General features: G+C 48.8%; 1 protein-coding gene across 1 annotated transcript in view; it reads right to left on the bottom strand.

Moving 5' to 3' along the window:
• RAB11FIP1 (RAB11 family interacting protein 1) overlaps positions 1–10,090 on the bottom strand; it is a 31,362-nt gene extending 21,272 nt beyond the window's left edge. Inside the window, exons 1-2 of the mRNA XM_002917239.4 lie at positions 10,084–10,090; positions 8,853–9,168 (exon numbers count right to left, since the gene is read on the bottom strand). Of these exons, the coding sequence (XP_002917285.3) occupies positions 8,853–9,168; positions 10,084–10,090 (323 nt within the window). The remainder of the gene's footprint in view (positions 1–8,852; positions 9,169–10,083) is intronic.
• Between the last annotated feature and the right edge of the window lie 2,304 nt (positions 10,091–12,394).

Raw genomic sequence — 12,394 nt, 5'->3', positions numbered from 1 at the left:
GGGGAGGGGAGGGGAGGGGAGGGGAGGGGAGAGGAGAGGAGAGACAAAGGAAGAAAGGGAAGGAAGGGAGGAAGGAAGGAAGAAAAAAGAAAAGAAAAGAGAAAAAAGAAAAAAATGGTTTTTTACTTTTTTTAAATGAACTCACTTGCATGCTAATCTGACCATTATTACCTTTTCATGTATCTTCTTGAAGTCTTTTTCCGGTACATTTTAACAATCACTAGCTGAGAGATTTTAGGCAAGTTACTTAACCTCTCTGTGGCTCAGGCTCCTCTGAAACAGAGCTAAAAGCACCTACCTCATCAGGATGTTATGAAGATAAAACGACCTGATTGATATATGTCAAGCGCTCAGAACGGTGCCTGGCACTTAGGAAGCAGTCGGTAAGTATCAGCTATAATCCTTACTCAGCTGTAACCGGAGCAGACGTGCAATTTTATTTATAGTGTCGTACGCATTACTGCCCTCCGGTCTTCGTACCTGCCATTTCTAATGGCTGCACGACCCTCTGCAGAGTGCACGTATACCACAGTGTACCCATTCAGAGAGCTCTCGGAAGGGAATTCAAGGCATTAACATTTCTGACTGGCTACACTTCTAGTTACCCGACCTTATCCATCAAATCCAAACAATGGTTTGCGTGTGAAGGGAGGAGGAAAAGACTCAGTTACAAAATCAGTTTGTATTACACAATTTCTAAAATTAAGAAGTATATAAGTTTTAAAAATACCATGATCGGCGTATATTTTCTGTCACTTACTGAGAGGTTACCGACCCCCAGATATAACTCTTTAGTGTTTCTACATAGCAGGGACAAGAAACAGATGGCTTCCAAACCCTTGTGGAGATACGACAGGATGGCATAACTGACTGAAGTATCAGCATCAAGACCTGTGTTTTATTTTATTTTATTTTACAAACTTTATTTTTTAAGAATTTTAAAAAATTTTTAAATTTATTTTTGCGAGAGAGAGCGCAGGCATGGGGGGGCAGTTGAGGGAGAAGCAGACTCATCCCCCCCCCCCCAGCAAGGGTTCCCGGATGTGGGACTTAATCCCAGGACCCTGGGATCATGACCTGACCTAAGGCAGACACTTAACCACCTGAGCCACCCAGGTGCACAAGACCTGTGTTTTAAGTGGAAAGTAATCACTCAGTGCCAAATTCCTTGTAGGTGAGGACTATAGAGAGAGCAAGCATCAGTATTTCAAGATTCTCTAAAAATTCGAAAAATCAGGGCACCTGAGTGGGTTGGTTGATTGGGTGCCTGCCTTCCGCTCAGGTCATGATCCCAGGGTCTTGGGATTGAGCCCCCCCCCCAATCATCAGGCTCCCTGCTCAGTGGGGAGCCTGCTTCTCCCTCTTGCTCTATCCCTCCCCGCCTTGTGCGTGCACACACGCGCGCTCGCTCTCTCTCAAATAAATAGAATCTCTAAAAATAAATAAATACATAAATAAAAATTAGAAAAATCAACATGTTTTTAAACATGCAAGTCTACCCCTCCTATAATCATTTACTTTTCAATTCGTTTTTTTATTTGATCATATCTCAAAAAGCCACAAATGCTAATACTCTACCATCTGATCCAGTATCTCACCTCTTGCCCAATGGGTCTGTCAAAGAACAACTCCTAGCAATCACGGGGTCCTTTATCACTCACGCAGAGGCTTGAAGAATGGGACAAAAATGCGGTGGCCTCGTTCCCCATCTCTTGACCAGGATAAAAGAAAACAAACACACCCTAGCATAAGGGACCTACCAGTCCACTCCCCACCCCACAGACAGATTTGCACTCTTTCAGCGAGAGCTCCTGGCAAGGAAGCAGAGTATCGATGATTTATCTTGCAATCAAGCTGAGACTCAGGAAGGAGAGGGGAAAAACCCCCACATTTTTAAATCTTGTTTTAACATCCAATGATTAGTAAAAATGAGAAGTGCCACTGGCGTACAAGGAAAACCCCATAAGACCGCGGCTAGAGGAGGCAACACCCCCGAAGAACTATCCTGGCGTGCAGCCCGCGCTGGGGCCCTTTGCACAGGACACCCATTCTTCATGATCACAAGAGGCCTTTTCAGACCAGGCTTTCTGGAAGCCTTACCTGTTCTACCTAGCTTAGCTGCGTCCTTTCTCATCAGAGTTTTTAAAAATTGAAGTGCGCAGCAGCCACACCTCTAGAAACATTTTTCTGGGATTTCTTATAAATGCCTCCCCTCTACTCCACTCAAAGGCCAGCATTCAGGAAAGGACACTTAATCACCACTGCCTTTTTTCTCTCCACAGCCACATTCCTAAATGTGTCCCTCAGGGACACCCTGGAGACTAAAATCCTTGATTTTTCTCTAACAGATTATCTACAGACTTCTCCCTGCAGGAAAGGAATTTCTCATCTCATTAGTAGCTAAAAGCAGCTTCTTTACCAAAGGCATGGCTAGCAGAAGGTAACCTGCTTCTTCCGCGCTAAGAAAAGGCAGTGGCCAACGAGCCACAGCCAAAACCGAGACAGAGAAGCAGAGCTCTGCCTTCACGCCTCAGATGCCCCTGGTCTTTAATCCACTGGGCTGACCAGATTAAACCCTTCTTCACATCCACCCTGTGCCGACAGGGACCTCAGCCAATCACCATCACTCACTCACACAGTCATTTTGAGTGCCTGCCCTGGGTCACATGGCAAAGAACAAGACCAAAGTGGTCCCGGCCAAGGGAAAAGCAGGCGAAGCCAGGCGTGGTCTCCTGAGCCCACTGGGGCACCGGATCAGGCTCAGGACACCTTCAGAGGGGCAGTTCTCACTGCCAAGTCTTTTCCAAAACAAATGATCTTGGCGGGGGACTGATTTTCTTCAAAGACCAATACAACGGTCTAGGTGTTGATTTTGTTGGAATTCAAAGGCCCGGAGGCTTAGAGATCTGCACAAGACCCAGAATCAAAGGCCACCCAGGGCACTGCTCTGGCGGGAAGATAAGGCCTGACATGACCTCTTATCACTTTCTCCATTAGGCTAGGGCTTCTTAATCCCTCTGGAGCTAAACCAGAGCTAGGTCTCCAAGAGTGTAGAGTGCCGAGCACAGTTTTCTAGGATGTATTGTTGTAGTTTAATAGATATCTGAGATTACTGTTAAGGGGGAAAAGAGTAAGGTCAGCAAATCCATGCTGGGGTGGGTAACATTTTAATAAGCACATGTATTGCTTTTAATGTAATCAGAACATTTTTTGGTGTATCACTACGATTAAAAGGACATATCAGATACTACTAAAAACCTCCCTCTGATGGTAGTTACAGAAACACAATAGAGGTCTTTGTAACCAAAGGGAAGTTTAAGCAAAGTGAGAAGGGCACAAGACTCCTTTGTACACTTACCTTCCCTAATGTGAAAAGCATGTAAATGGGTAACTTACTTGCCTCCACAGTTTTATTTTTCATTTACGGGTTTATTTTTCCTAATGTTATATATTATTTTTTCCTTTTCTGGGTCCTGTATTCCTTGAGCAGTGACTTCACCCGCTGTGTTTGAGCATACCAGTGAGATTTCATTAGCTACATACACTATTACAAAACAAAGACTCGGCCTGTATTAAAACTATAAATACTTGGAGACACACACACAGACACCCTGGTTTCAGTGGTGTTTCCCTGGACTCACAGGTGTCACTGCCCAAAGCTGTCTTTGTAATGGTGACCTCACTCCAGTATCACGGTGGCTTCTGGGGAAAGAAAGCGCCACCACTTCCTGGTTCATTTTCAACAGCAAGCTCTCCCTACTTTATTAACTCATTTTTATCACTTCCTCTCTCTCACCCCACCCACATGCGACCCATCACAAACTAGGCCAACTGAACCTCCAAGATATTTCTGAAATCCACCACCTCTGTCTACCTCCAGGGCCGTCACCCTGGAGCAAGCCACCACCATCGGTGGCCTAGATTAGGAGGCCTCCGTTTTGTCTGTCTGATTCCAGGCTAGGCCTGCCTTAGATCCATTCTCCACCCAACAGCCACAGTGATTTTTTTAAACAGGGATCACAACACGCCTCTGCTTTTAATACTCGGGGACTTCCCACTGCTCTTAAATAAAGCCCTGCCTTCCTCTTCAGCCTCAATCTACACAATCTTTCCAGCTTCCCAGGCATTCCCGCCTCAGGGCCTTTGCACAGGCGGCTCCCCTGCTCCCACAGGTCCCGTTCCTCTACTTTTCACCAGAAAAATCTCTTTGTCCTTCAGGTTTCTGCCTCAGAGAAGCTATTTGCCATCTCCTTCTTTAAGTCATGTCTTTCCCCCTCCATCCTCTTATGATACCTGTTCTCTTCCTCCACAGTACTTATCACAATACATGCTTATTTATTGACGTGTTCATTTGTTTAATGTCTATCTTCCCCACAGGGCTCTGAGCTTCCTGAAAGTAAGGATCGTGTCTGTTTTGGTCACTGTTGTTTACACCCCAGTGCTTGGCACACAGTAGGTATTAAAAAATATTTACTAAAAATATAAGAATGAGATCTTGCCATCTGCAACAACGCGGATGGGCCTAGAGGGTATTATGCCAAGTGTAATAAGAGAAAGACAAATACCATATGATTTCACTCATATGTGGAGTCAAAAACCCAAAACAAATAGCAGAAACAGACTCATCAATACAGAGAACAAAGTGGGTGATCGCCAGGGGAGGAGGAAGTGGGGGATGGGCAAAAATGGGTCAAAGGCAGTGGGAGGTACAGGCTTCCAGGTATGGAATGAGTAAGTCACGGGGATGAAAGGCACAGCACAGGGAGCAGTCAGTGGGACTGTAATAGTCTTGTATGTGACAGACGGTAGCGACACTTGCAGTGAGCGTAGCATAAAATCACTATGTTGTTCACCTGAAACTTGGTGTAATACTGAATGTCAACTATACTTCAATTAAAAAAATTACTAAAAATATAGGTTTTAGGGACACCTGGGTGGCTCAGTCATTAAGCATCTGCCTTCAGCTTAGGTGTCGATGAAGCCCCGCATTGGGCTCCTTGCTCAGCAGGAAGCCTGCTTCTCCCTCTCACTCCCCCTGCTTGTGTTTCTTGCCTCGCTGTGCCTCTCTCTGTCAAATAAACAAATAAAATCTTTAAAAAATATATATGTACAGACTTTAAAGACAAAAAAAAAAAAAAAGCAGTTGAAACTTTCCCCAAGCTAACTGAATGTCTTACGGATGAAATCATAGTCAAATAATACCATGAGGGTGCTTCTCTCACATCAGTGGAACAATGACTCTAAAGTACCCTCCCCCTCTTCTTAGTCACTTCATTCCACGGCTGTAAGCAGGTTAGGGTTACTTCTTCCAGAGCTGAGAGTCTCAGTCCCTGGCATCTCCAGCACCCAGCAACCAATTTACTTCACAGGAGTGGGAGGGAACTGTGGCCCTGTGAGAGGCGGGACCGTTTCCAGTAAGGCCCAATGTTATCTTTAAGGGGAATCCCAAGAAAGGAAAAACTTAATCAGTAACATTGCTCCAGTTTTTCAATTTGTTACAAAAAAACCTAAATGAACTTAGACTTGACAGTACAAACACAAACACCGGCTGCTTATTACCTATCTCTTGCTCATTTAAATCATTTGTTTGCATCCGACGCTTAAGGAAAACAACTATTGAGCCCTTATTTCTTTTTAATGACCCGGATTTCCTTTGGCAACTTACTACAGTATCTTACTACAGTTCTTCAAGGTCTCTAACCTTTATTAATATCCAATTCCTTTCATATGCAACCAAATTCCCTCTTGCATCTTCAAGAGATGTAAGAAAATGACTCTCCATCACTCACTCTCTCTTCATGGCTGGAAGACTATTATAGTATTAAGTTTCATGATATTAGTTACTCAGTGGCCCTTCCGGGCGCCAACCTGAATGGAGGTGTATTTTAATCTGTCCTAAACAGATTACTTCCCCACATCTTGTTGTTTGTAGTATCCCAAAAAGGTTTTTTTTCCCCTTAGACCAATCTAGGATCCCAGACTACATGAGACTAGAGAGCTGAGCAGAGAATCCCACATGTTGCACCTGTTTTTGCCTTGCAGATTCATGTCTGTTTTATGATCATGAGACTTAACTGGTTCCCATTTAACCAAGGCCCCACTATGACCCAGGGTCTTTAACAGGTAAGGATAAGAGCAAAATCAATGCATTTCAATTTCCTCTTAACGACAGGGGTCATGCACTCCTCCCTATTCAACTTATCCTACCTCTAGGTCAGCCTCTATGTGGTGTTTTAAAGATGTGCGTCATCACGCTAAATTTAAGGTCCGCAAAATGTGAGTCCTGAAAAGCATATTCTCTTGCCTCCAAATATATGACAGATGAGGGTTTATCAAGAGGACAAAGGGAAATTCTAGCACAGTTAGCTCTTGATGTCTTGAGTTTCTGGACCCATGACAAGAGCCATACTCTACAGCAACTCGTCTTTGCTCGAGATTAACACACATCCATGCGTGCGCGCACACACACACACACACACACACAAACCTAGAGACCAAAATTTAGGCTTTTGTTTTGTTGCTGGTTTTTAATACCTAAGGTGGAGTCAAACCATTAATAACTAGTTCAAATGACCTTCCTAGCCCGACCAGTTTCTTTCTGGTAAACTTCCGTCTCTCGGTATATATCTCACCCTCCAAATCTCAGCTATCTTGAGCACCCAAGTGATGTACCAGGGCAGCAGACAGCCTTGGTTTAACTAGGTTCCCCGACACCTTGGAAAGTACCAGGAAGCGGGGGATGGAAAGCTTGCAATTTCACCTACTGCTGAGGCAGGCAAAGAAGAAGACTTGGTTTGCAATTATGGGGGGGGAAAAAAAACCAACACATCAACTAAGCATCACTTTCCTACAGGCTGATACTGTGACTAAGTGGTAATCAGCTCATACAATAGAGACAGGAGTAACCGTCTCGGTTTAGGATTACACTGGAGAGGAGCACAGAAATGAAGATGCAGATTTCTGAATCCTTCCTGAAATAGGGAACTTAAGGTTTTCATTTCTCACGAAGCAGTAACAGAACCTTTTGAGTCTATACACAGGCCCCAGTAATCCAGGAACCCAGAAACATCCTCCAAATATCAATTAAGCCCGGCAAGAAGCTCCATGTATAAATAGGGAAATTTGGGTGTTTAGAGACCAAGCAGCCCAAAGCCTAACAATGAGTCAGGACCACAGTGGGCACCAGACCCAGGAATCTGGAATCCTCATCTCTGGCGGGGACATGCGATCTTTCAAGGGAATAAAATGTTCACATAAGAAACAGACGGCAGAGACAGATGATAATACCCGAGCATCTTGGGACGGAACAAGACAAGGGATGGCCAAATGGCGACCAGTTGAAGCTGGAAAGGAAGCCAACCCAAGGCCCCAAATGTCATTTAATCAAATGGAAAATTAGCATTGCTTCAGAGCCTCCTTAGCAAAGGCACTGCTCACCTTATGGCTTGTAAGCTAATGCCAAGAGATACCCTACCCATCCTCACCTCAGCTCTCTATTTTTATCTGATTTGAATTCAGAAACGCCTATTCATCTTTGGCCAGATAAGTGAATCCCGTATTGCATTTGCAAGCATGCAAGCTGAAATTGGACACACGATGCAGAAAAGGGAGTCTGGTAACTTCAAATCCTCTGGTTTTTCCTGTCCCCTTCACAAGGGAAAGTTAAAATACCATTTATATCTAAAACACCCCACGTGAATCCATGTGCTTCACAAACTGTGGGAGTTGGGGTAATATGACTAACTTGCGTATTTAAAGTTCAGCAAAGTAACCAATTAGGCTGAGGAGGCCAGCTTTTGGGACAGGACTCGAGCATAATCAAATGTTCCATAATCAAACGCTCCATGACAAACACCTTCGAAAGAGAACAAATAAATGGGTGACAGCTTGAAGTGACCTGGGTAGTGCCCAGCTTTCCCTGTGGGAGTGAGATACCCTAGCACACAACTCTAGACTGAGAAGTTACAGGTGAGCAGCCATCCATTCCGAGTAGGACCAGAGAGAACCCGACAAAATGCCAAAAAGAAACAATGCCTACCTCCCACTTCAGCTGGGCCAAGGGCAGGCCCTGGCTCCAACCAGCATTGGGAAATCCTTACTAACCTGGAGTTCAGGGCAAACAGGGTTAATAATTCTCAGTCTGAAAGTGAAGACCAAACTGTTCCAGCATGCTGGGGGGCGGGGGTGGGGGAGGAGAAGGAGAAGAGGGAGAGGCGGATTCTCTTCACCAACCCCATAGTCAGTAGCTGAAGTGGGGGTGAGGGATAGCCATCTCTGAGCAGCCTCCACCCCGCACTGTAATGCCCCAGCTCTGTCCCTGGGTGAGCCTCTAAGGCCAGACAGTGTCAGTGGGGTTCACCCTCCACTTGACCCTCCGCCTCCCGGGCCCAGCCATTCCCAGCTCAGAGCCTAGGACAGTGAAATACCCAGGAGGCTTTCCACAGAAGCTAATGAGCGTATCAAACACCCACACTACCCACACTAGGAAGAAGAATTCGTCAGCCCACAAGTATTTTCAATTCATTGAAAATCCATTAAGTGCTTACTAAGTTCCGGGCGCTGAGAGACGTCCCGCAGATTCAAAAACACCCCAGGTACTCCCCCACCCCCACCCCTAGTGCCGGCTTCAAAGAGCCCACACCCTGGGAGGGCTGGGGCGGGACGGCCGAAGGAGAAGTGGAAGCTAGGTGAGAATATGATTATCGGCCAGGGGGAGCCCTGTCCAAAGGCCTCTCTCCGTCCGTCCCCTTGGGACACAGCGGCGCGGGGACCGCCGCGCTCGCTTTAGAAGGATCTCAGCACCCAGCCGCATTTTCCCCACCCGCACTGCCCCGCTCCCCGGCCGCACTCACTGGGTCTTCCTGCGGCCCTGGTCCCGGTGCAGCTCCCGCAGGTCCACCTCGGCGCGGCCCAGGAACTTGTCGAGGCCGAGCAGCGCGCGGTGCAACACGGTGAGCTGCAGGGTGGCGGCGGCCGCGGGTGCGGCCTCGGCGGACAGCAGCGGCGGCAGCTCGAAGGTGGCCTCCTCCCGCCACACTGGCGCGCCCAGGCTGCGCTCCGACACCGAGGTGGCGTACTTCTCCTTGCCCACCTGGATCACCGCGTACGCGTCGCTCGTGCCCCCGGGGCCCTTCGCCCGNCCCGCCCCGCCTGTGCCGCCCCGCCCGCCTCACCTGCCCGCGCCGCGCGCGCCCCTGCGGCTCAGGCTGGCGAGCAACCGGCGCCGGAGGCTGGAGCGGCCAGGGCGGGGGCTGGGGCTTGGAGAATTCCGGTGCGAGAGGTGTTGGTTAAGGCTCGGGGTCCCCAACCGCCAAAGGTCGCACGGCCCAACCGGAACTGACCGGGGCACGGCCTTGGGAGTCAGACCTCATTTCCAATCTGGCACCGCCAACTGGCAGGTGTGTGAGCTGGCACAGATTACTTAACATCTTTTGATCTCAGTTTCTTCACCCATAAAATGAGATAACAATCTCCTCCTAGTATTGCTGTAAAAAAGATAATGTAGCCTCGCACACCGTGAGTCCTCAATCAAGAGTAGCTATGAGAGTGATAATGAACGCGATCCCAAATTCAGAGCTCTTAATTTTGACCAGCCGGTGGTTTACGCTGGAGGACGGTGCGTCTGGGATGGCGCCAGGTGGGTGCGGAAGAAGGAGGATCATTTGAGGGCCTGAAAAGGGGAAGGTAAGGGGGCGGGGGGCGGTCATGGGGTGGTGTGGGAGTGTCCTTTTTGCCCTGCCCTCGCCAAATAAGGTGAGGCTAAGAGGCTCAATTAGGGAAGGGGAATAAAGGAGGAACTGAAAATAGTATTGCCAAACCAGACATCGGGAGAACAGAGTGCCCCCCCCCCCCCCTCCCNCGTTCCCCAGCTCTCCTCGGCTGGATCCTCGTCAGTCTCTCCCTGCTTCTATATCTCTGGGCTTCCAATCATCACTTCCTTGTTCCAGATGTCCATTCGATTGGCAGACTCCCTTCATTCCCAAGTCCTGCTGACTGTAAGACTTTGTTCGAATTTCCCCATGGGTAAGTTTCCAGTTGTCCCTGTCAGGGCAGGGACCAGGTGGTGACTTATTTAACTTGTACCTTCCATAGCCCCTGGCAGAAACCTGGGTACACAGTAGGTCCTCAGGAAGTGCTATGGAATTGAAGAGTGTGCGGGTTATACTAGCCAACCATGGGTACGTAGTGTTTCTTTTTCCCACGGAGAAAGTTAGAAGATGCATGATGCCTTGGGTTTGCGACTGAGGGTGCCTCCCGTGTGGGAAAGACCTATTCGGTATGTTGTAAATATGTAATGGTGAAAGAAAGAAGGGACCAGACAGGTAAGTGATGGGAAAGCCCTAATAGAACTCTGATGTTTGGGTGCCATTTCCGCTTCTTGGCCATCTGTTGGTGTCATTCAGCCCCATGGCTCCATTCATTACCATAAAGATTTACTGAGAACTTCGTTGGTGCCCGTGCTAGAAGCTATGGAGGGCACAAAGCCCTCTGAACAAGATCCCGTTTCAAGGCACACCATGGCAAATGCTATAAAGGAAGTCCTACACTAATAAAATGCTTTGGAGGTTTTGAGGTTGGAGTGATTTCTCTAAGCAGGTAGATTTTTTATGAAGGAAGTGACATTGAGCTGGGCCCTAAAGCATACACCAGATTTGACAGGCCGAGAGGAGGACGTGGGGGAAGAGCATTTCAGGAAGAGAGAACAGAACAGCCTAAGCAAGTATGGGGGCCGGAGAGCTCATGGCATGTTTAGGGGTTATGAGCGCCCCATTGGGGCTGGAATGTGGGACATTTTAGGAGGGCACTGGGGGCGGAGGGTAGAGATAAGACAGCCACGGTAGGTGGGCCCGATCACGTAGATGATGATTGCCAGGCTTAGGAGTTGATCCCACAGCGTCAGACCAGGGCGAGCCAGCTTCAGAGGATTTTGAGCAGTGGTGGGATGAGGCGTGCTTCACGTTGTAAGGCAGGTATGAGCGGGATTCACCCGGCAGCCATGATATTCGCGGCGGGTCACAGCCAGATGCCTGCATGTCCCCCCGGGGCCTGTCTGCCTCTGACCCTACTCTACCCTGCCCCTGACCCAACCTTGCTGTCTATTCCAAGTTGGTACTGTATTCAACAAGGCGTTGGCTTCCCTCCAGGTTTTCCTACCTGTGCACTGCTCCACTACATCCCAGCTGGACAAAGTCAGAGATCTGGGGTCCCAACTGATACTGGGAGTAAAGTTTTTCAGCTCTCCTCTCCCATCCGCCCCCACACTCACATTGCTAGTGCTGCCCCACAATAAAGATAGCAAGGAATAGGGGCACCTGGGTGGCACAGCGGTTAAGCGTCTGCCTTCGGCTCAGGGCGTGATCCCGGTGTTGTGGGATCGGGCCCCACATCAGGCTCCTCTGCTATGAGCCTGCTTCTTCCTCTCCCACTCCCCCTGCTTGTTCCCTCTCTCTCTGGCTGTCTCTATCTCTGTCAAATAAATAAATAAAAAATCTTTAAAAAAAAAAAAAAGATAGCAAGGAATGAACCCTAGCCAGACAGCCTCACAGGCTGAGTAGGACACCAAGCGTCCCTTCCATTCATGGAAAGGATTAGAGGACAACGGCGGGGGGAGGGGGCGAGAGGGAAAGGAAAATTATGAGTACCTTGTGACCGCATGTGTTTGCGTTTCTGTCAGACACACATAGGCTCTGTGGTTAAAGCAGAGGTGGTGGTTTGGGGGAGGGTAAGGCTGTCCCACCACCACCAGGAAATCAAGATCGAGATCCTTCCAGACACTGGACGCTGGCAGGAGTTAACTCAGAGGAGTGGGAGCTCACTAGAGGTAGGAACTGGAAATACGTCAGGGGAGAGAGAAGCCAGGAGCTAGAGCACTGGATGTACTTGGTGCTAGAATGCCCGGGTGGCGGTTTTCTCCCTTCCTCCAGCCAGAGCATGTTGTCCCTCAAGCCTCACTTGCTGACCACCCCTGAGTGAGTCTGTCTTCTCCCAATTTTATAGCCCCACAGTCCAGGCTGCCGGGGTGCAGGTGCAACGACAAGGACCACGACAGGGCTGGCGCTCCACCTGGCCCTGTTCCCTACCTGCCCTCGGAGGAATCCACCTGGGCATCCCTCCACCCTCTCCCACAGGCCAGGCAGTCTTGGGGCGGCTGACCCCTCGCAGGTTCACTGCATTCCAGGAGTGCTTATATAACACCTCCCACAGCCAGGGTGCGGCGAGTTGACTTCTCGTTCCTCTCACCAGCCCGCCTCTAGCCCTGACTGAGAGAGGAGAGGAGTTTCTGTTGGCCCTGAGCACGTGGACAAGGCGCCTGGCAGGTTGGACTGGACAGGTTAGCCACCTGTCCTCCTCCCAAAGCAGCGGAGTAGAGCGAGCGTGCCGGGACTCCCAGACC

The sequence above is a fragment of the Ailuropoda melanoleuca genome, chromosome 18, assembly GCF_002007445.2.
Source record: "Ailuropoda melanoleuca isolate Jingjing chromosome 18, ASM200744v2, whole genome shotgun sequence".
Lineage (NCBI taxonomy): Eukaryota > Metazoa > Chordata > Mammalia > Carnivora > Ursidae > Ailuropoda > Ailuropoda melanoleuca.
This window is presented reverse-complemented; position numbering and strand designations above follow the sequence as displayed.